The sequence below is a fragment of the Ovis aries genome, chromosome 23 (genome assembly GCF_016772045.2).
Source record: "Ovis aries strain OAR_USU_Benz2616 breed Rambouillet chromosome 23, ARS-UI_Ramb_v3.0, whole genome shotgun sequence".
In the NCBI taxonomy this organism is placed as follows: domain Eukaryota; kingdom Metazoa; phylum Chordata; class Mammalia; order Artiodactyla; family Bovidae; genus Ovis; species Ovis aries.
The window spans coordinates 32,901,657-32,925,659 of NC_056076.1; the positions used below are offsets into that span (position 1 = coordinate 32,901,657).

At 42.3% G+C, this 24,003-nt stretch overlaps 2 protein-coding genes across 17 annotated transcripts in view; both read right to left on the bottom strand.

Moving 5' to 3' along the window:
* Window positions 1–85: 85 nt before the first annotated feature.
* CABYR (calcium binding tyrosine phosphorylation regulated) lies at window positions 86–21,500 on the bottom strand. 14 transcript variants are annotated; one of them, XM_060405223.1, is made up of 8 exons: window positions 19,062–21,500; window positions 18,498–18,659; window positions 17,214–17,303; window positions 14,294–14,466; window positions 14,141–14,194; window positions 4,692–5,039; window positions 1,220–1,827; window positions 86–174 (listed from the first exon to the last, which is right to left on the bottom strand). In XM_060405223.1, the coding sequence occupies exons 4-7, from the start codon at window positions 14,439–14,441 to the stop codon at window positions 1,229–1,231; spliced, it is 1,149 nt and encodes a 382-aa protein (XP_060261206.1). In that variant the 5' UTR covers window positions 14,442–14,466; window positions 17,214–17,303; window positions 18,498–18,659; window positions 19,062–21,500; the 3' UTR covers window positions 86–174; window positions 1,220–1,228. The 14 variants fall into 14 exon arrangements, 9 of the variants coding, with proteins under 9 accessions (XP_060261206.1, XP_060261203.1, XP_060261204.1 ...); XR_009598143.1 differs by having other exon boundaries at window positions 1,220–5,039; window positions 18,498–19,480; XM_060405220.1 differs by lacking the exons at window positions 17,214–17,303; window positions 18,498–18,659; window positions 19,062–21,500 and adding an exon at window positions 16,794–16,853.
* The window catches only part of TTC39C (tetratricopeptide repeat domain 39C), a 103,169-nt gene continuing 99,521 nt past the window's right edge, over window positions 20,356–24,003 (bottom strand). For all 3 annotated transcript variants that reach the window (XM_004020472.6, XM_060405216.1, XM_060405217.1), the window contains one exon: window positions 20,356–23,596. In XM_004020472.6, the coding sequence (XP_004020521.3) occupies window positions 23,507–23,596 (90 nt within the window). In that variant the 3' untranslated portion in view covers window positions 20,356–23,506. The remainder of the gene's footprint in view (window positions 23,597–24,003) is intronic.

Sequence of the window (24,003 nt, forward strand, 5' to 3'; positions counted from 1 at the left end):
ATATATATTTTTTACAATGTGTGCTTAAGACCTGGTTATGTTGTTTCTATACCCCCTAAGTTACAAAATAAGCAAGATGACAAGGTTTTATGCTTGCATGAAGTTTATTGATATAGTGCGCTTGGTGGCAGACTCCACCTTGAACGTCGACTCAAACAATGTCATTTTCGGCATCTGTTAGGAATAATGTAAACAGTAAATTGTTTATTCATACAACTGAACATGTAAAATGAGTGGATGATCAGAAATGCAAGTCCTATGCTCCTGCTCTGCTAAGCTCAAAACTAATGTTACCTGTGCATGCGCACTAAAATATCCTGGCATCTCATGCTCAAGACAGCCATTTGGACAGTTCCACCGAAGTCTACAAAGGGTGTGAGTAAGTAAATGTCCTAAGGTATTTTGAAAACAGTGCCTCCTTAAATATAGTCATTATGCCACTTGCACTTGCCTCTAATTGACATCGAGCTTCTGGGGTTCAGATGCTGTCTTCGGGTTCCCCACTAAACTCTTAATCCCATCTTTTCATTTGGGAGGCAGGTCCCCTCTTCCCATCTGACTTCACCTTAAGGGTCTCTCGTCTGTTCTTTCCTGCCTTTGGACTCTGTGGGCTCCTTGCGTGGCCAGCTCCTCCTAGGCACATGTCTGTTTACACTGGGACCAGATCACCTCATCTAATAGACGAGGGCCTGCATCAGTACCTCTGTGCTCGTGTATGTGGTAATAAGTACTGGTTGAAGAAAAAGGTACTGATTTGTGAGGATAAAACTACAGTTAACGCTGCTTTTTTAGCTCTTTAATGTGTCTCCACCCTCTTTGTTCTGCTCTGAGTACTCACTGTACGAGGGAGCACACTTACCACATGGACCGAGTGCTGCCTCTAGAATTGCTCAACTTGCTCCTCCCCGCCCTTTAAACCTGCCAGCTAGATTACAATGACCACATAAGACTGTCTTTTTGTGACTCCATCCCTTTGGCATCTTCTGCAAGGCTAGACACAGGACTAGGTGTTCAAAGGTAAAGGAGCTGGTTGGTGCACGTTTGACACCAGAGCCTTGGTGAGCATCCCTGGTGCTGTGTGCCTGCCATGCACCGAGTAGTAACTGGGCGTCAGGGAGGCATGCACTCAGCTCACTGTCTTAAAATACCTTTGTCTACAGGTCAACAAATCAAATTGCCAAGAACGCAAAGGCCCAGGTACACGAGGAGGAGAATTTACCTGCCAGTTTTAAGTTTCTGCTCTGCGAACATGGGCAGTAGTCACGGTTATTTCTCCAGCAATACCGTAACTTCCAAAGGGAGAACGTTTGTCACCAGATCCTGAACCTCTTTTGGCTACATCTTCTACCGGGAAAGCAACGGAAAGGAACACTGGGCTTTTTGGTCTGGGCACAGCTTGTCCACTTGGAGGAGGACTAGCATTCTGGGGGGCGGGGGCGTGTCTCTGGAATTTCTGGTCTGCAGGAAGAGCAACGGGCACTTGCACTGCGGCATATCTCTTCACGGCCTCTGACTGGGAAACAACAGCGTGTCCAGGAACAGGCTTCCAATCCTGTGCTTCCTGAACATTTGAGCCTACTAAAATAAAAGGCGGGGCACTGGTCTTCTTGCTGTCGTCCATCATCACATAAGTTGGAGAAGTAACTTTCGGTGGATGCTGCAGAAATTGTGGATCCTTAGGATTAGAAAGATAGAGGGTCGCCTGGGGGAAAGGCCCAGGTGCAGGTGGCGGTGATGGGTGGCCTTGTTGATTCATATCAGTTAGACAATAAAGGGTCCACATGTTAGAATATGGTGGTGGTTGTCCTGCTTCGCTTGCTGCTATCGCTACAAAAAAAAAAAATTTGCAGGCGTTAAAGGTTTGGTCTCTGTATCAGGCGCTATGCACAGAAATGTAATTTTTTTTTTTTTTTACATATAAACAAACAGCTATAGTAATATGTGCCATAAAGCATGCTATAGAGAGGGCTAAATAAAATGTGTTTGGTAATGTGAAAGAGAGATTCTCTACAGTTGGAAAATGAGAACAGTGTTTTGATAGCAAGTGGCAGGGACACTAGGGTTGTGGCTGAGGAGCAGTCTCATTCTAAGCTGCTGTTTCCAGGAACTTAACTTTAGACCTGGCTTCTCCAGGGTCCTCAGGAAATGAAGAGTCAGCACTTCCAGCTCCACCAAAAGAATCAACTTAAGAGCGTGTGAAGCCACTGGAAAAAGAGTTACTGCATCTGCATAATGATTCTTCTCTTCTCGGAAGAAATCGGCACTCAGCACTAGGTGGCATCTTTTGATCACATAATCAGGTATCGGGCCCTCACAGGTGCCATCGTAGCCCGCCATTTGGTCACCACACACAAAACATCACATACTCTAGGACTCAGTACTTGAGAGCACTGCTCGGGCTTAGGCGAGCCTTGAAATTATAGGTCCTAGGTGGCAGTAGAAGGCTGCGTGTTCGCACAGTGGCTCTTTAAGGAAGAAGAAAAAAAAAGGTCTTGGGGTGCCATCCATCCACTTCCACCAAGGATGCTATCATGTCAGGTTAGAGTTGCCTAGTTGAAGCCAGTGCTGTTGTGGAGAACTGAGTCCCAGAAGATGGGACAGAAGAGCAACATATAGCCTTTGTGCAGCTTTTTTTTCTTCCTTCTTCAGGAAAGAAAAAGACACTATGCACATGATTAAGCTGCGTTTTCAGGCTCCTGAAACTGATCCCTCTGGAAGCTAATTAAAGATAAGCACAAGCGAAGTCGTCAGGTGTCTGTGAAATACCTTCAGTGCTTTGGAAGCAGTTAAGCCGCTTGAGAACAGTAACTTGGGATGAAGTGCTGCCCAGGCCACAAGTGTAATGCCAGCGCCCACAGGCTACGCTCCAACGCTGCCCCCTGCCTTTCCAGCTGTGCAGAGTCCCCGTCACACTGCCAGACAATTTCATCCCTAAACACCTGCTGTGGTAACACCTCTTTATCATTCTGACTCTGGTAAGAGTCGTGACTGAGAGAGCTTCTGCAGAAGGAATGGGGGGTGTTGGTCCCTGCGCGTCCCAGCTACCTAAGGGAGAAGGGCCGCTGCACTCGCCTGGATGAAGCAGGAGGGTGGGTGGACCGAAGGCCACTGACTAGACCAAGACGGGAGGGGAGACGGTGCGTCTGTGTCACGGGAGAGCAGTAGTGATAGTTCAGCAGCCAAGCACGCAGGTTGATTTAGGCTCCTGTTGGGGTAATGATGGAAGCCAGCCAGCCTTGGCATGTCCATCCTTCCTGCTGCCGCTACCACCCTGCTCCCCTGAGGGACAGAACTTCACCTTGACCTTTCCCCTCTCCATCCAGCTATGAAGCTGCTCCCTCCACTGTGGGAAGCCCCCAGGCAAGACGGCAGTGCTCAACTGGCCCCCCAGACCAGCTTGCAGAGCTCTCCCTCAGCGCGAAAGCAGTCAAACACACCACCATTTCTTCCATGTTTCAATGCCACCACCTAGGTAAATGCGTTGTTGCCATTCGCTTTTACACTCACGAGTGAGAAATTTCAAACCAACACCCCGTGATTACAGTTTTGCAGTAGCAGGATCCAGATCACATGAGCACGTTTGTGCCTGACAACAGGCTCGAACATCTTTCGCGACACGGTGTGTCCAAACAACGGAAGAGCACTCAACCAAACTTTGAGGCCAAGCGGTGGTGATGTCACTTTAAAATCACTCATCTCATGAGAGTAAAATCTCAAATACAACAAAGCCTTTATTTAAATAGGTTTGGCATTTTCAGTACTATTGAAAGACTTCTGACCAGTCTGCAGGGAGCCTACCTAGATGGTCACCTGAAATAGAGATGTCACCAGAAGTGTAGTTTTTAATTTTGTAAGTAATTTTCTTACCTGGCTCCATCAAACCTCGTTGGAAGGTGCTGCATCCCGTTCTGGGTCCATTTCTGGCTCATAAAGACCTTCTGGAACAGGAGGTTGGGGGCCACTAGATGATCTCATGGACCCTGAGCGCGCGGGTTTGACCTCCGTCTCCTGGGACGCAGGGTTTTCCCCGGACTCCTGCCCAGCACTGTCAGGGGCCAGCGCAAAGATCTCCACTTCAAGGTGCATAGATTTCTCAGAGCTCACTGCTTTGGTAGAGCCGTCTGCCTCCACATGGACTGAGGAGTCATACTTTGTACTCTCCAACTGCACAAATTTTGCGGAACCCACAGATTTTTCAGACCCGCCTGAGGCTGTCTTGCCTACTACAAGTATGGGACTGTGTGGTGGTGACTGCTCCTTGCTTTTAAGACGAGCAACATGATCAGAGAAGGGGATAACTATTTGTTCTGGTAACTGCTCAACATAAGTAACTCCTTCGATTACAGGCTCATCATTATAGATAGAGGCTATGTGCATGGTGGATGTCACCTCAATGTCAGCCTGCAAAGGGACCTCAGAAGCATGGTCACAAGCAGGAGGTTCTTGTTCACCCTGCAAGGGGAATGAGGAAGCCGTTGGTGATTCAGCCTTACTGCCCACACGTACATGGACAGATTGTTCGCTCACAACCTGCTCTGCTACCATCTTGCCAGAACACACACTAGGAGTGGCCACCGCGTTCTCTTCAGCAGCCTTCGAGCTCAGCATCTCCTCGAAAATACCAGGCATACTTGTTGCCACATCCACCATTAAAATTTCAGATTGATCAGAATGAACAGATGGAACATTACCTAACATCTGAGCAGCAAACTGGGCAGGGTCCGCAGGGACATAGGCAAACTCGGAAGTGACGGCCGCTGGCAACGGTGAGGACGGTGGGGTAGCGTTCTTAGGGCTGGTCGGTTTGGACGGGCCCCGGGGTGCTTCGCTTGTGTCCTCAGGCTCTGAGGCCAGGTCGGCCTGGACTGACGGGAACTGAGTGGTTTTGCTGCTGAACAGCAGCGCTGCTATGTTATCCTCCTCTGTGTCTGTCGATTTTTCCATCCGTTTAGGCTCTAGGGAAATGGTAGATGTTTTTTCTGGCTCTCTCACACTTTCTGCTTTCTTCTCTTGTGCCGTTCCTTCCGACCATTTCTCCACTAAAAATGAAGGTCAAATGAGTTAATAAGTACACAGTCCTCAAAAAAGGAATTTTAAAGGAAGCATAGATTGAGCATACCAAAGTCATCATGTACACAACCTTCAAAGTTTTGTTTCACTCTCGAACATCTGTAACTTAAGTGTGGGCAGTGAAACTCCCCTGTCCTTATCTACTGAAGAGAAATAAGGGACTACTTAAGTAGCACAATGACAAAAGCTAATAATCAGATACCACCTTCAGCTGCAGCATAAATCAGCTGAAAACATCCCTGAAAAAATCCCCTGATCCAAACTTCCACAGAAAACTGGGGAAAGAAAAAAACACTTCATACCTTAAATGAAACACATGCTGTCATATTAAAAGGCATTCTTTAAGAAAACTGGTATATAAAGTTCAATTTACTCAACTGTAAAACTGGGCTACTATAGCATATTTTTACATTAGAAAATGTCATGTATTCTTATCTAAACACGCTAGCACCTGCTGGCAAGGTGGGCTGATGCAGCTGAAGCACTGACCCAGACAAGAGCAGCAGAAAGAGTTCTGGAAGTGGGCCTCAGCAAGTCCTTGGAAGGGAAGAAAATAACCATGGCTCACAAGGTCAAGTCAACTGATGCCATACAGAAACTCCCAGAGCTGGAAAACTGCTGTAAAGTCATTTCTGGACTCAACATTGTGCTTGTCACGCATGTTTGTCTAACCACCTGAGTCATGACTCAAACGTTTTCATATCTGCCCACTTAGGATTACCTCTTGGGGGAAGCATCTTCCTAATGTCATTAAATCAGCAAGGAAAGTTAAATTTGCCTCAGGAGATTATATTTGCTTCAAGTCAAAACTCTGGAAACGTGTCTTCATGGTAAAGAAACCGGTGCTTGGGGGTTAAGTCCTGGCCCTGAGAGTGTTCTCCCCCAGCCCCTTCTCCTACACTCTTGCTCTTCCCCCTGGGGGCAGCCTGCTGCTTCTCATCGATGATGCCAGGCAGGGACTCGCTGACCTAGGTGGTCCTTTCTCACTGTTCCTGTGGGTCATCCATGGCAGCTGATCTCTGCTTTCTATCTGTGGTCAGTCTTGAGCCAATGTTTCTGCTTCTCCTCCAGTGCTAGGAAGGAGTCCTCTATTTGATGTTGACACAGGACTCCTCTCTGGCCTTCTGCCTTGCTTCCATCTTTCACAAAGGGCCTATGAGTGTGAACTTCCTGTGTCTGGAGTCCCTCCAGCCGAACACCTGAGCCCACCCTTAGGGCAAAGGCAAGGTCAGGACACCCACTGCTAAAGGAACTTGAGGCCTGTAGTGCAGTGAAGGTAGAGCCACCATGAAACCCAAGCCCACTCCTCTCTAGACTCACCTGCCCACTCTATGCCAGCAACTCTCTTTTCCCTCATGGGGACTTCCAATCCCAAAGCTGGCAGTCATTTATTTACCATGAGCATTCTCAAGAACACAATCAGCTTTGAGACTGGATCACTGAAGTCCATAGATCGCCTGCATAGGACCCATCTGAGATGTCACTTAGAGGAATTCAGCAACTGTGAGAAGGCCATGTGTCCTTTTAAAACAGGCTTATCAAATCTAAGAGACTAATCCTTATGCTTCTTATTTTTGCCTTTGGAAGTCCCCTATTAATGACCATTCCGGAGAGGTAAGTGTTGGTAGCTCACAGTCGTGTCTGACTCTTTGTGACCTTATGGACTGTAGCCCACTGGGCTCCTCTGTCCATGGAATTGTCCAGGCAAGAATATTGGAGTGGGAAAGGTAAAGCATTATATAATAATGAATCATAACAACTCAGAATTTATGACATTGCTGCCTTCCCTACAACTTTTCATAGTAAAAAGGTATATGAGAAAGTCTGGATCTTAGGCCTAACTGAATAGATTTAATGGCCAAGCCAATGGTTCTGAGCTTCAGCCTCCTAGTCTGTAAGATCTTGAGTCTTTGTAGAGATTAAATGGAATTATTCACCTAAAAGTTACTCTATAAAGTAAAGTCGCTCAGTCGTGTCCGACTCTTTGTGACCCCATGGACTGTAGCCTACCAAGCTCCTCTGTCAATGGAATTTTCCAGGCAATAGTACTGGAGTGGATTGCCATTTCCTTCTCCAGGGGATCTTCCTGACCCAGGGATTGAACCCGGGTCTCCCGCATTGTAGACAGACGCTTAACCATCTGAGCCAAATAACATATAAATGGGGAAGGAATAAATCAACACCTAGTTAAAAAGTTTTGAAATGTGACATCAAATTTTAAATCAGCTTTGATTAAAATTAGTTGGCTATTTCTTAATCTGGTGATAAGATGCAGGATGTTTTTCCCCATTATACTATATGTCTATATATATACACACAGACACATATGTCACATTTCATCACATTGAGATCAAATGCCTTAAGCTATAATAACGGTTTTGAAATGTAAAGCACTAGATTAACCACTGGGTTTGGTTTAGAATACATAAGAGAATGTAACAAATATATACATATGAGTTATCATATATATATAACTTAAATTTACATTGAGTTTCTGTTTATCTACAAAAGGTAAAACATTCTCTCCTAATGTTTTAAAGGTCTGTTTAACAGTTCCAAAGATTGCTGACTTGTAACCTTAGCTTTTGTCTGCCTGAGAATGTATTCTTTCATTTTAAAGGATGTGTTCATTCTAGGTTGGCAGCTTTTGCTTTCAGCACTTTAGAGATGTCATTTCATTGTCTTGGCTTCTGTGGTTTCTGTTAAGAAGTCAGCTATTTGTCCGATTATTCTCCTGAAAGTAATACACCTCTTTATCCTTCCTGTTCTCATGATTTTTGTCTCTTTCAGCAATTTGACCATGCTGTACTGAGGTGTGGTTTTCTTTGTACTTATTCTGCTGTGGGCTCAAACTTCTTGAATCTGTAAGTTGATGCCCTTCAGTCAGCCTTAGATAATTCTTGGCCACTTTTTCATCTACTCTCTTTTCTCCTTGATTCTAGTTACACATTTTTCCCTCCTTTTGATCATGTCCCACACCTATCTTACACTCTGTCCTCTTATTTTTCTTCTTGCTTCAATTTGGGTATTTTCTACTACCCTGTTTTTTAGTTCCTAATTTTGTCTTCTGCTAGTAAAGCTATTTAATAAAAATTTATTTTGAAGTTACAGAATAACCATTTGTTGTTGTTTTTAGAGCCTTACTCTGTTGACGTTCTCCAGCTTTTCATCCATGCTTTCTATCTTTTAATTACCTTCTTCTAAATGGTGTTGATCTTGTTCTAATATGGCAAATATGATCCTCCTGAGACTTCATTTTATATTTTGTCAAAGTAGGTATATTACACTTCCTTACTCCTAGCACGTTGTCCTTATTCCCAGGCTGTGATGTTCCTGGGGTCTCAACTGAATTGCCAGTTTCCAGAAGTCTCTTCATTTAGGCTGAGTCCAAACTCCAAAGCCTCCCCACAACACTGTACCACTTGTGAAAATCCTACTTAGCTTTCAGTCTTCCAGCAGCTCTTCTCTGCTAAGCCTTCTCAAACCTTGGAGTCCACACATGAGCACCTTAGGAGTTGGCAAAATAACCAAAGAAAGTATCTTTGCAGACTTTTGGGAAACCCTTCTCTGCAATTGCCTCCTCTCTGGTGCTGTCACCTAGATCCCAGCCCCGTCAGTAGCCCCAAACTCTGCTGCTGTTTTCTCTTCCTGGAGTTACTTCCAGTCTCTGCTTAGTCTCTTTTCCTGCACACGAATTTGAAAAATGCTACCATGGTGAATATGGGGCTCAAGTTTTGTGAACTTTTGTGGTTGAGCTCTGGCTCTGACCCACACATTGTGTTTTTCTGCTGCCTCCTAGTTACCTAGGTAGAAGCGTAACGCATACTACCTGGGTGCTGGTCTCTGACTCCACTGTATTTCTACTCACACTTCTACTTTCTGGAAAGGGTGGTCTGTGTGCTTAATTCACTGAAGGACTAAGATATTCTGCATAATTTGGTTGTCTTTAGCAATTAAGGACTAGTTGACAGTATTTTGGTCCCAGCTTGGACATTTTGCACTTAGCTCTCTGCCGGGTTGAGTCACTTCACTTTTCCCATCTGGATTACTTGCTAGTCAGGACTCTGAGACATCTAAACACATTTGGACCCACCAAAAGCCAGACAGACCATAGGAAACAAATATTTTCCCAGGCCTATCTGAGAAAGACTCTCCAGTGTTTCTAATCCAGTGCATCACATGCAGTTAGTTTATTCAACCAATATTTCCTGAAGGTCTGATCATGACAGTGATAGTGTAGGATTTGAATGTAGCATGTGATGTGCTAAATGCAGCACCATGCTACCAGTGAGCTACCAGTGAGCTCCTGAGAAGCATGCATTTTTCTAGGCAGCCCAAGAATGCAGAGAACAAGCCACCTGCTTGGGTCTTAGGGAATTCTGATGAGAAATTCTACCTACCTTCCTTATCGCCAGTTTTAGCCTCAGCTAGCACTTTTCATGCACCACAATCCCACTGTCAAGAAGGACTTTCTACTTCCCTCTCCTGTGCCACAGGAAATGGCCTTGGAGCCTGTCTTTTTCCGTGCCTCCTCTATGGTTTATCTAAAGTAAAAACTTGATTCTGGTAACATTAGGTCTTGAAAATTCTAAGAAAATCTCTCAACAAAAACAGGCTCTTCTACAACTCCAAAGTGTTACCGTTTTTATTATGAACCGAGTAATGGATTTATTATGAATCGAGTAATGGATTCTTTGCTGCAGACTCTATTGCCTTTTCCCTAAAGCAAATTAATGCTTCAATGGGTAGAGATCAACAAAGCAAATAGGAAAAAACAGGAAAAAATTTATCTTTTAGAAATATACCTACAACACTGAAGAGTTGGGGTTGATAGGGAGCTATCAAAGTGTCTGGCCAGCAGTCAGATGCTTAGCTTATAAGGCCCAGGATGGTCTTGCTTCTCATACTGACCTCTCCTTGTGTTCCTGACCTCATCTGGTTTTCCTTATCTGCTTCTCAGCCCAGCGTTCTCCTCTCTTAATCCTGACCCTGTATTTCTGTCCCTAGTCTTGACAATCTGACCCCAGCTCTCAACTATACCCTTTTTCTTATAGCATAGCTGCTGCTAAGTCGCTTCAGTCGTGTCAGACTCTGTGCAACCCCATAGATGGCAGCCCACCAGGCTCCCCCATCCCTGGGATTCTCCAGGCAAGAACACTGGAGTGGGTTGCCATTTCCTTCTCCAGTGCAGGAAAGTGAAAAGTGAAAGTGAAGTCGCTCAGTCATGTCCGACTCTTAGTGACCCCATGGACTGCAGCCTACCAGACTCCTCCGTCCATGGGATTTCCCAGGCAAGAGTACTGGAGTGGGGTGCCATTGCCTTCTCCATTCTTTAGTATAGACTACTCCCCAAATACTTAATCTTCCCACAGCATTAAAGCATGAAGGACCTAAGCCCCACTCCCAACAACATCGCCAGATAATTATTCCAGTTTTTTAACTTAATGAAATTCTTATCTTGGTACAAATTACCAGCCTGCCTAGGCAAAGAAATGAAAGACTCCTTCTGACACAATACTCATCCCTGTTTAGGAAATCAGTATAGCCTTACTTGAAAAAATTGCCCAGAAAAGTAGAGTGAACACCCAAGCCTCATAAAATTTGGTATGGATAGTCCTGAAATAGATATTCCTTTTTTGTTTAATAAAGGTGGATAAGCTACAAGTATGTGTAATGAATTCTATAAGGCATAAAGATAGAATTGGGCTTAAGAAACTGGAGACATTGTTATATCTAATATGAATACATAAGACAGTATTTAATGGTACACATAACTACTCTGATGCTACATAAAAACTGAAATTGGGCTCAGTGATCAGCAGCAGTTCACAACTATGGCCACACCAAGAATGTCCAACCAGAATCAGTTAGAATAGTTAACAGGCTAATTGGGTTGGGGACCTTGGTGGCCTAAGCCTTCTTGATTCTTCCAAAGTAGTGGCTATTTCCTGCCTCTGTTGGAAGCCAAGACAGGAATAACATTGGAAACTAGACTCAATTAAGCTTAGGAGGATGGAAGGTGCCACTCTGATGGAGAGACCACTGCCCTCTTCATGGAGTGGTGGAAAGGTCAGAATTAGTACAATCTGGGCTATAGGCTCCATACAAGAAGCTGACAGGAGGAAGAAGTGAAAAGTGGGAGATAATGTGGGAAAAGAGAACTGAGATTTCGCTCCAAGTTCAAAAAGTAAAGTTTTTTCTAGAGAAATGTTACTGGTGTGTTACTCTGTCTATTGTGGAAAGAGAGTCATACTACTAGGAAAATCTTCATGCTACTAAGAAGATCTAAGTTGAGATCCCAACTCTATCAAATAGTATTTTAGAAACTTACAAGTTACCAACTCACTCCCAAGCATCAGATTTCTCTTGAGTAAAACTGAGTTGTCTTAATTGACAAAATATACTTTTTTGCCTAGGACAAAACAGGTAGTCAATAAATTCTATTCTCCTTCTTTTGCTAGATATACTGAGTGGTAGAACTTGACACAACTGTTTTGCCTTAAAATAGTGCCTGAGTTTCTAAAGTCCCCTCAATGACTCATGCAGATTAGTGAAGAAATTCTCCTGAGAAGACTGAGAAATAGAAACGCTTTCACTGACTGATACAGTAGTGAGACCTATTTAATCAAATGGCAGAAAAGTCAAAAGAGGATCCAAAAGAGGGTTTTTCATGAGCACCTTTGGGAATGAGCACACATAGGTGAAATATTTGCCAGAGTGGAGGCTGGATAGAGGCAGGCTCTGGAAAATGGGAGAAAAGATGAGAAATGACAGAAGTGAGAAAAGTTTGCTCCCATATCTGGTTCTTTTCTCTCCATCACCTGACTCTGCATGAAATTCTGAAGGTGGTGGGCGATAGGTAAACAGTACTGGTCCTATGACAAGGCCTACCAACAGTGGGGCTCCTTCTAGGAAAAATCCCAAATTGAAGTGTTTGAATCAAACGGTCTGTGCAGGACATACTTATCTCCATACTTCCCATGCATACGGGTAGCTTGGTAGTAATGCTGCTAGGCAGCAAACTCACCAGTTTGGAAATAACTTTGGGGGATACATCTGGTATCTGGGAGATGAGTGGACACCAGTGCATTAGGGATGGCAATTAAGCTCTTGCCCACATCATTAAGTGTTAATAACTGGTGCTGTCTTTTTTTAAATAGAGGTATAGTTGATTTACAATGTGGTGTTATATATAATAATGTAGAAGTCCATTAACCCATTTGGGATGACAATAAAAGGCAGACATCAATACTGGATTGTAACACTGAACTCATTATATTTTCTGGTCATACCTTTGTGTTACCTTCCCCTGCTCTGTGGTAAACTAGAACAAACAACATTTGTTTCTGCTCTGCTGTCTAAAGAGCAATCTGTCTCTACAGCCATACAGTGAGCTTGCTTTCAGGATTATCTGTACATGCTCTGTCAATTTCCTTGATACCTATAGTTTATAGAAGAGAAAGAGCAGTGTCTCTTACCCCTTACCTCCATCAGAAGTACAGCTGCTCCATTAGTTCAGTCTGTTTATTTTGAACCTGAGATTCAAAGATGTTAATCCCTGCTGGACCAAAATCCATCCCTTTAGTCCATATCCTAAATTGAATGGTGGATAAACTCTTCAGTAAACAAGTTAAGTCTCAAAGGCTACCACTTAGTTACCTGCCGCCATAAAGATTCACTGACTTTATCACCATTCTCAAACATAGCCAGCCTGCACAGCCAGTCCTCTCAAACAGCTCCTGGTATAAACTAGTACAAAGGCCATAATAACTTTGCCTCCTGTCCCTCCTCCAGAAGATCTTCCTGACCCGGGGATCAAACCTGTGTCTCTTACATCTCCTGCTTTGGCAGGCAGGTTCTTTACCATTGGTGCCACCTGGAAGCCCCAAGGTTATTAGCAAATCCCAGACCTATTTCCCATGGTAAGCTGAGAATACCATCAGGACCCTGTAGGGAAGCCACCAGACTAGACAATAAAACATTCCTATTTGAGTGGCGACTCACTCCCCTACCCTGTGAAATGCTGACTCTTGATATTCCTTGTCTTGTTTTGTTTCGGGTGTGTCTGTCACTGTAGGTCCAAGCCCTCAGGATTTTTACATTTTCTTAGGTTTTATCCCTAATTTCTCCCTATCTTGGCTAAGTTATCTATTGACATCAGTAGCAGAGAATAAACATGGCTGTAACTCACTGATCCTACCTTTTTTCTCTATGGTCATTCCAAAATGTTGGTCAGCCAGTGGAGCATTACTTAGTTACTTCTCACACTCACTGTAAGTCACCGTTTCCTCCACAGAATTCTTCCAAAAGCTTTTTCTTTCAATTCTTTTAGACATGTGTGCCTGTTCTTGGGATTTAACCAGTATAGACTCTTTTGCTCATATTGATCTTTCCAAATGTTCATCATGTAAATTTTGCCTTTTACATTTTTCCCCTTCTGACTTCCTCACTGTTCATCCATCCTCAGTTTCATTGTTATGTTCACATAAGATAGACATTTACATACATATACATAAAACAATTTTTTCCTCCAACCAGATATATACAGCCTTATAATCCCAAAAACAGGCCAGAGACCACATAATATGAAAAACTTTTCTGAATTTTCTATGAAAAGTATGTTTAATGACACCTAATTGCTGCCCTGTCCTCCAAGCTGGACTACAGTTTAAACCGTCATGGGGAGGGGAAAAACAAGGGTGACTAACCTTTTCTATTAAAATAATCTTCAGAGAGAGTTTATATACAACATTCCTAAGTATTGTGTCTCATTATAATTTGAGTCTTTACCACTACAAAATTCAGTTCAAAGATGGCATATTGGAAAGGGTTTACACACCCTTCCTTCTAGATCTCATGGTACCAACAAAAGTTGAAGGTTTCCTGCAAAGTGTCAGATTTCTTAAAAAAACTGATTCAGTAATAAAAAATAAAGCATCAGTGTGATTAAACATCAGTGTAATTATTTAAACAGACAATATTTGTATCATTAAGTTTGAGCATATGTTAGGCATGATACAGTAATTCATAACTAGGTTTTTATGAAACTGTTACTACTAATGGTACTTACCTTTAATTTGATGAAATTGTTTAACCAGATCTTTTATATCCAGACAAGAATGTCCTGAAGAAATAAGAACAGGAAATGAGATACATAAAATTCCCAATTTAAAATACTTTCTTGTTCAAAGCAACAAATGTATAATCTAAAGCAGTAACAAACCTTCTCTAAAGAGAATAAGTTCTCTGAAATAAACTGCTGCGAACTGGGTGATGTTGGGTGGATGGGTTTTGAGTATGGCTCTGCTGACTCCCTCAAGCAGAGTCTTGAGGCCATAAGGTACGACAAGTCTGGGCTTTGAAGAAATCATGCTGGCGGGATGTCTGTAATCTCAACTACAATGAAGAAAAACAGTCTTATAAATAGTATGGAAGTTTACTATTGAAAATGTTATGAGTTAACTACAGTTTCTAAGAATAAACCTATTAAAATTACTAGTTTTAGTGCAGATCTCTAGGTATTTATTCAAGGAAAACTAATGTTTAATGGTAGTTTGAAAAACAATAAAAACCATACTACCAACAATATATCATGTGCAGATGAGCAATCAAGTACTGTTATAGAAATCCATGGCAAAAGCCCTGCCAGCAACTCTAGGATGCTACTAAAAACAAAGAACAAAAACCAGACAAAACCTGTTTTTACAAAATTCAGTAAGTATTTTGTGCAGTAGAATTTCAAGAAAGATAAATTATTAAGCTCATTTATCTGTGCCTAAGAAACATCCTTCCAAACCACATTGGGAACTGGCTTTTCTGTACATTCATCAAATAGAGTAAATTTCTACAAGAAAATATTTTCCCCTCACTCTCCTAAGCATATCCCCAGACACACTGATCATCCTTAAGTGTATATATTTTAGCTTTGTTTTTAAAATTAGAGTAGTTACATGTGGTATTATACCACCCACCACCATCCATACCTCTTTTCTCCTATCTTCCCTTAACCTCTACCCTAGTTTTCCTCTTTCCCTTCTCTTGGCTTTCTGGATTTTAAGTAGTACCAAAGGCATTGCATAACATTTACTGTAACTCTAAGCTGCAGAGGTTGCTACCCTAAACTGTCAGTGTTTGTGTGTGTTTTATTTCATTCTAAAAACATTTAAGAAGGCTTATAAATACTCATAAAGAACAAAATAAAATATTTAAGGAACCCAGTTCAGTAGTTAAGAGGGAAATTATGGTAGGAAAAATAGGATTAAGCCACAGGTAAAGTTAGTATCTCAATACAAAAACCTTAGGTCCTACACTAGAGATCGATAGTCAGATCAGCCTTCTGAATTACCAAGAAGCCATCACATAATAAACAGTTAAATGATTCAGGTTTCCTGAGATTAAAAAACAATAGATGCTTGGGAGAATCACAGATATTCTGGGCACTGGGTCCCAGGAGAAATTTCTCCTATGGGTCCTCATAAAGAGAACAGTGTAATCATGAACCAGGTCCTCAACAATATCTCTATAATAAATAGAATAATGAGTTTCATAGGGTAAGTGACACAGTTCAGTTACAGCCATTATACAAGGAGCCAGCCTCTAATAAAAAGCAACTCATATGGCATAGCAAAATGCTGAATATTTAAACGTACAACTTCCCAAAGGTCAAGAAAAAAAATGTTTTGGCCAAAGCAAACTCTTTGAGAACATAATTAAGGATACTATATTCAAGTCCCTAATGAAAACTTACTATTAAGAGTTTCATCCAACAGCTTCACTGAATTAAACCGTCTTTAAACTAACTAGTAGTGTACCTCTGGCAGGCCCACATGCTGAAGGGACACAGGTAGTAATTAAATGCATGACACATGTACATTTCTTATGTATTTTTTCAAGTATATCCTGTGCACCCCAGTGTGAGCTGAGTAGGCAGGTAGTGTTTTCAAAGTGGCTTACCAGGAACCCCGACAGCTAACTGTAGTCAGCACTTGGTGCTACCAACTGTGAGGGGAGCGCCTCTACCCCACCCCACCCCACCCCACGAGAATGTGCGGCGTATTTAGTGCCCCAGGACCAAGGGTTGTGCGTCCTGCAGTGCAGTGCCTTACAAAGAATCGTCCTAAAGATGAGAAATGACCGTGACACGGATCGTACCTACATCACCGGGTAAAGTCACACATAGGGCCGTTGAGGGCTGTGTAAAATGACAGCTTATTAGTTCTCCCCAAACTTATATTTGACAAATATTTGTCTAAAACCAACAAATTTTACAACCCCTACCCCCACAGAGAAGTAACGCCTGAACAGGAACGGCGCGCCTTTGGCTGAAGATGCGAGAGTTGGGGGCTTCGGAGCCACAGGAAACGTCAAGGGTACCCACCACTCACTCCCTAAAGACTGCGCCGGGTGTTCGTTTTTGCCGTTTGGTTGGTTTGGTGGAAAGGGCAGAGAGACCTGGGAGAGCAGGCGTCCCGATTCCACATCGACTACTTTGGCGGTGGCGGACCCGCTCACCCGGACCCGCAAGTCCAGTCCGCCTCAAGGGCGCTGACCGCCTCACTGGCGGATGTGGGCCCGCCCCTCCCCGCAGGCCTCCCACTCCCCTGACTCTAGAGGAACCTTCCAGCAACCACACCGTGCTCGAGAGACCTCGAGGGCCTAACTGTCGCCAAGCCGGAAGAGGGTGGGGGCGGCGCGGGGCGGGGGGGTGCTTTCGTCCAGATCACCTTCTCCTTTCCGGCCACGCTCTATTGAGCTTCCTCCTTGCCCCCTTGCCGGCGGCTCCTGGAGGAGACTGCGCGCCCGGTAGGGTCTTTTATACTCCTGGGGGACACGTCAGGCCTACGTCACAAAGCCTGGCCCTCTCTGAGCTCTGAACGGGCGCGGAAGGAGGCGGGAGTTTGGCGGCCACAGCCAATGGGAAGCCGAGAGACACAAAGGTCGGAACTCCGCGGAGCAGGGAGGAGTGCTTTTGCCTTTTCAAGCAAGAATACAAAGGAGCATAGGAAACGGGAGTCTCCACACCATAGCAGGCTCTCCATTTTGGGTCTAGTTTCGAAGAAAAGAGATTTACGGCAGTTTTGTCTTGCTGTCACTGCATCACACTACTCTCCCCTGTCCCCCTTATTCTGTTGCTCTCTACTCACCTTTTTGAAAAAAAATTCTGCCGATGTACACAACACACACTGGTACAATAATAGGGTGCAGCACAGCCCTCCTCTCAAGAAACATGCCTGCTGAAAGAGAATTTGGCATTGATCCCGAATCTTCCTGTTTCTCGTAATTCCAGATCTTGCAATACTTCAGGCATGGTATATCCTTCGCAAACCATACCATCAGCTGCAGGTTGCAAGTCCGTAAGGACAGTGTAGCTTTAGCTCCCTTTTACCCAAGTGAAACTGACTCCTTCAAATACCCTCTGCTTTTTCTCTACCCCGTTCGGGCTCTAATGTTTGTGCTGGGCATTTATACCATCGGAGTCATGATGGTCAAATTCCAAGCAGCTTTCGTTGTAATCTATTTCCACACGTTTAAAAAGCAACAAGAATCACTGTAAATCAACGATTAAATATCATCAGGGCACATATCTGACAAAACTTTAACTTGAGAAAAAATGAAGACTACCAGAGCAGGTTACAGTAAGAAGCAGTGTTAAAACCCTGGCCTACATCTATGCTGCACACACCACTTTATGAGGATATTAATTTGTCCATTACCTACTAATGAGTGCCTATTATGCGGCAGACAAGCCCCTTCTTCTTATGAATATTACATTTTAAAAGAAGAAATGCCCTTTTAGTGTGACTTTTGAGTGTGATGATAGATCTGCAGGTGGTAGTTTTTGGTGCTCATCACTGTCTCCTCACCCTCTCCCCCCGACTTTGTAGTGTAAGTAAAAGAGAAATGAAAGTGGACGATTCCTTTCCACTTGTTTAGTTTAAAATATATTTAATTATCATAGGTGTAACGACACTGAGCTAAGAACCCCGAGTACAAACATTTGATATCTCATTTATGGTGACTTTTGGAATGAGGGACATATGCTTACGTAACCTAACCAAACTTGGTCTGTCACCTTGAACACCGACTAGGTGTTACATACTGTGCTAAATCTGCAACACAGAAGGCAAGCCTATATACTTTTCCACATTTCTGTAATGTGGAAGTTCTGTCCAAGTTCCTCTGAAAAGCAAACTGTTTCAGCATAAGCACCTAACAAATGTTAAAACCTCTCTGTGCTGCTCAATTTCTAGAACTCCTAGTGATCTGATGTGGCTTTACAATCTTCTTGTCCTTGTGTTCATCTCTTTCAGTCACTGGGGATCTAACTAAAATACAAACCTACTTGGTTCTCCATTGCTCCCCGTCCCTCCCTGCTTCAACAGAAGTCCACGGTTCTTGCAGTGACCTGTGTAACTATCTCATCTTACCATCTGGTTTCCATTGACCCTCGAGAGACTGGACCTGAAGACACATGCAGTTTGTCACTCTGTGCCTTTGCTCATCAGGTCCAAGGCCTGAGACATCTTTCCAGCCATCATTTTCACATGAATGCATCTTTCTCCTCCTCTAAAACTCAGCTCAGCAATCTCCTGCTTTAGAAAACCAAAGGGTTAGAAGCATTTTTTCCATCAGCCCCATAATATGTATAACTCTGCCATATAGTTGACTCTCTGATTTACTAAATACTTACCAAAAGATGATAACCTAGGGCCATCTCTCTCTAATGTATTCTATCTGCATTAGACTTATCCTAGGAGTCTGTTAAAAAGGTCTTCCTAAGCCTTACTTCAGTTCAGTCACTCAGTCATAACTGACTCTCTGCGACCCCATGAACCGCAGCACACCCGGCCTCCCTGTCCATCACCAACTCCCAGAGTCTACCCAAACCCATGTCCATTGAGTCGGTGATGCCATCCAACCATCTCATCCTCTGTCGTCCCCTTCTCCCCCTGTCCTCAATCTTTCCCAGCATCAGGGTCTTTTCAAATGACCTTTGCATCAGGTGGCCAAAGTATTGGAGTTTCAGCTTCAACATCAGTCCTTCCAATGAACACCCAGGACTGATCTCCCCTTTAGGATGGACTGATTGGATCTCCTTGCAGTCCAAGGGACTCTCAAGAGTCTTCTCCAACACCATAGTTCAAAAGTATCAATTCTTCAGCACTCAGCTTTCTTTATAGTCCAACTCTCACATCCATACATGACTACCGGAAAACCATAGCCTTGACTAGACAGACCTTTGTGGACAAAGTAATGTCTCTGCTTTTGAATATGCTGTCTAGATTGGTCATAACTTTCTTTCCAAGGAGTAATTGTCCTTTAATTTCATGGCTGCAATCACCATCTGCAGTGATTTTAGAGTCCCCAAAAATAAAGTCTGACACTGTTTCCCCATCTATTTGCCATGAAGTGATGAGACTGGATGTCATGATCTTAGTTTTCTGAATGTTGAGCTTTAAATCAACTTTTTCACTCTCCTCTTTCACTTTCATAAAGAGGCTCTTTAGTTCTTCTTCACGTTCTGCCATAGGGTGGTGTCATCTGCATATCTGACGTTATTGATATTTCTCCCGGCAATCTTGATTCCAGCTTGTGCTTCCTCCAGCCCATCATTTCTCAGATGTATTCTGCATATAAATTAAATAAGCAGGGTGACAATATACAGCCTTGACGGACTCCTTTTCCTATTTGGAACCAGTCTGTTGTTCCAAGTCCAGTTCTGACTGTTGCTTCCTGACCTGTATACAGATTTCTCAAGCCCTACTTAGAACCTATTGAATTACTATCTCTCTGTAGTTGTAAAACTACAACTTGAGAACCACTCCAGAGTCCATCTAAGTTACAAGTGTGTTGCTTCTACTGAATATCCTGATCAACTAGGAACTCAGCCCCCTTGCTAGTTTTCACAAGTTAGCCAAGTGGGTGAATATCACTTTAACTGAAGGAGCCCCACCTTTAGGAACTAACTTTACCTTTTTTTGTTCTCCCTTCCCTGCCCTTTTCTAAATTTTCTAAGTATTTCCTTTTCCTAAGTTCAAGTTCAAGCCTCCCCCCACCCCAACTATGTCTTTTCTTGGGAGGATCTGGGCCTAAAAAGATTTTTTCTATAAAATAAAACCCTAGTGGCCCAGCGATAGACTCTGAGCTTCCACTATATGGGGCATGAGTTCATTTCCTGGTCGGGGAACTAACATCCCACAAGCCAAGTGGTGGGGCCAAAAAATATGTAAATAAAATGTACAAACAACATCCAAACCAAAATAAAAAGACATAACAAACAAAACGTGACTGTGTGACCATGTATCTTCATAGATAAAGATCCATATTTGAATACTTGCCACCACAATCTGCTTAAGGAAGCAATCAACTAGGAAAGTTTACATAGCAAAGCAAAGTGTGTATTTTAAAAAACCATGTATGCACTGTCTTTCAATTTTAGTTGTCAGAAAGATAAAAATGCAAATTCTCTAAATAACTGACTTACACAATATGGGACAATAAATATTCTAATTTTCTGTGACATCTGAAAGTAATAATTCTTTACTTAGCTATCATGTGCTAAAATCAAAAAGATACCTACCTATCCCAATAAAAGTAAAATCTTAAATACATTAATCACAGAGGTACATATTATTACTAGACCATGCCTCAAAGTGTGTCAGATTATAATTGTGTTCCAAGTACAGAAAATATACATTAGAGATTTCTCTCATCATAGGCACAATCTAATACAAAAATATATCTGACACTTAGAAATTAGAAGGTCCACTTGACAGCCTCCAAAACAGGAAAAGGGGAAGGAATGATGCCAATATTAAAAAAGCACACACAGATGCAAACATGATTATTGATTATTTTCTTCATCAGAGAGGGGTAAAGAGCAATTTACACCAAACTAGGTTTCCAGGCAGATAACAGTAACTCAAAGGTTGGGTAAGTCACAGCACGCAGGCCAGACTGTTATAAATTACTCCACTCAATCATGTACTCAGATTTCAGTGAATCTAATGGCTTTGTGTACTCAGCGCAGTTTTGCCATTTTAGTATTTTCAGAACCACTGTCTACCCCCTCTCAGAGCTCTACCACCAGGTTCCAGATAAATTGCCAGGGCTGCATCAAACCTAGCAGCTGCTGCTGCTGCTAAGTTGCTTCAGTTGTGTCCAACTCCATGCGACCCCATAGACGGCAGCCCACCAGGCTCTGCTGTCCCTGGGATTCTCCAGGCAGGAATACTGGAGTGGGTTGCCACTTCCTTCTCCAATGCATGAAAGTGAAAAGTCAAAGTGAAGTTACTGAGTCGTGTCCAACTCTCAGCGACCCCATGGACTGCAGCCCACCAGGCTCCTCTATCCATGGGATTTTCCAGGCAAGAGTACTGGAGTGGGGTGCCATTGCCTTCTCTGGAACCTAGCAGAGACAGTTTATAAACATATCTATACGTGGACTAGTAAAGAGACTCACTGAGCAGTGTTGCAATCATGTATATTCAGTGAAGTGAACTGAACACAGATTTATTTGAAATCCTGAGATCTCTCTGGAAAAACAAAAAGTTTTAAAGCAGTTAAAGCAGAAAAGTATGAAGCCTTATGTAATCTTTTACTACTGAATAATAAGTAGTTTGAACAATGCCTGATCTGAAAATTCAAATAAGTATGAATACTGGAGCAAGAACTTCATGATTCAGAATGCTCCACAATCATAAGTGAGAAATTTGCCATATAAACTATAACCAAGAGGACATGAAAATGGCGAGAGCCATATTTTAAAGATTCATAACATTCTTTCCTTCAAACCAGGTATCTAAAATTTTTAGACACCAATTTTTCCCTTCAGAAGGCATCTACCTGGCTCCTGGATCTTCCCATTCATGAAAGTAGGTAGGCATCTTTTCTCTCTGGCTAGCATCTAAAACCCATGCAGCAGTCCCACTAGAAAGAAAGTCAATGTTAATAAGCGCTTTGTAAGTAAAAAAAACATGAAGCAAGTTCAGCCAAAGTCAGTGAGGAGTAAACTTTTTTTTTAAAGAAACTATTATTCCCTCAAAACCTGATTAAGTAGATTAAAGCTGCCAAAGCTCTAGCTGCCCCTCCCATGTTTGTTTTGAAGTGAAATATTAAAACTGCTGATGTTCTATGAGATTATACGTCAGCTAAAAGGATATGTAAATTAAATGACACCCCAAGAGGATATTCTATAGGGTACTGGAAATTTTAAAAATAACTACCCTTAAGATTGATCCAGGTTAGCCACACAATGATGACATAAATTCTAAAATGACTGAGGTATTTAGATTCTTTGAAAACACAGGTGTGCAGTACTGAACAAAGAGGTAAATTCAATGACAATAAAAATTAGCAACAAAGGATTAAAAAATAACTTTGAAGTCTATTTACAATATCAATAACCTGAGCTAAGGGGAAAATGATTAAATCCTGGCAATAGACAGCCCAGCAAATCCTTCACCAGCAAATACTTTGAGGCAAAAAAATCTGTGTGCTTTCAAGAACAGCCTTTTCATGCAATTTGCTGAAAAAGTTCCAAAACTTGGAAATTAGACAATTAATAACAAAGGATGGGAAACACCTATAATGTAGGTGTTACTAATCTTGTCTGTAGTCTAGGTCTTCTAATACATTCGCAAAACAGCTATACTTTGGGCTGTAAAACTATCTTCTATTTGCTTTCAAAGGGAAAAAAATGTTTGTCCTTTGAAACATTTTTGTAGACAATCTGGAGATAAATATTTTGATGACGCAACTTCAGCTGAGAAGTATTTTTTTTTAATAAGGAAAACTTGGAATTCTGGGTTATATTTGTTTTTACAATAAAAATTATTTGGTCTGTGGTCAGGAGACCTGCATTCTATTCAAGACTCTATAATAAGAGGAATAATTAATTGGAATAATTCAATTTGCTTTTTTGTGCCTGAGGCTCATTTTCTGGACAATGGAGATTAGAATATCTGTGCTATTATTCACAGGAATAGTTTGAGGATAAAGTAAAACTGGAAAGCACTGCTATTTTTTCAAAACACAATATAAATACTATGTTGTGATACTGTTAATAATTTTATAGGTACGTTGTGTTACCCAGTCAGATGTGTGCTTCAGGTAGGCATTCCTACAAGATGGCAGGTTGAATATTTAGTTTACTTTTATTTTAAAAATAATAAATCACAAAACTAAAATGTTTGAACAAGGTCACTTAACCCTCTCCCCAGGTGGTTAGTTATTATTACTACCATCATCATCATTTTTCTTTTTTAAGCTATGTGTTTAAAAGAGGAGATCTTTAATACATCAGCCTAACTGAGGAAACGTGTCCTGGGCCCAGACGGTTTTCGGAAGAAAAGCTGATCTTCGTAAGAGCGGTGTGCTCTGCTTTTAAAGTGCAGAACCTGTGTTGGGGAGGGACACAGCAGGAACTCGGGGTCTGTCACTGAGGGACCAGTTCCCTCACTGAGGCCAGAGCAGCATGAATGCGGACATGCAACCTGTTTTCAAAGTCGTAGCCAGAGAAATCCTCCTGCAAGACCAGAGAGAGAGACTATTAGCTAAGCTGTCGGTGCGCCTACAGTATTAACCACACTGCACCTTGTGCTTCCCACAGTAAAACTCCTTATGCTCCTAATAACGGCTTCACATTCACTTTTTTTTTTTAATTCCCCAAACTTCAAATTCTTGTCTGTTTTTAAAATGTCAACTGAATATTATTAAACGCTGTCTTTGGAAAATTTCCCTTATGTTATTTGAAGTTGCTGCTAAACTTCTCAACTCACGAACACAGTTGTGAAATCAAGTTATTTTCCCACTCAAACAAGAAGAGTTTCTATAAAGCATGATGAGCAATTTCATAGGAATTTTTTGTGTAATTTTACTTAAAAATCAACTGCTCACTGATTCAGTTATGACTTCCCCCTCCAGAAATATTAT

Excerpts from the sequence above, each read along its gene's own strand:
- CABYR (XM_060405218.1), bottom strand. The coding sequence starts at position 14,441 with ATGATTTCTTCAAAGCCCAGACTTGTCGTACCTTATGGCCTCAAGACT. Across the intron at positions 14,195-14,293 it reads ACTTATTCTCTTTAGAGAAG|GACATTCTTGTCTGGATATA; the intron begins GTTTGTTACTGC and ends TTATTTCTTCAG. Across the intron at positions 5,040-14,140 it reads ACAATTTCATCAAATTAAAG|TGGAGAAATGGTCGGAAGGA; the intron begins GTAAGTACCATT and ends CTTCATTTTTAG.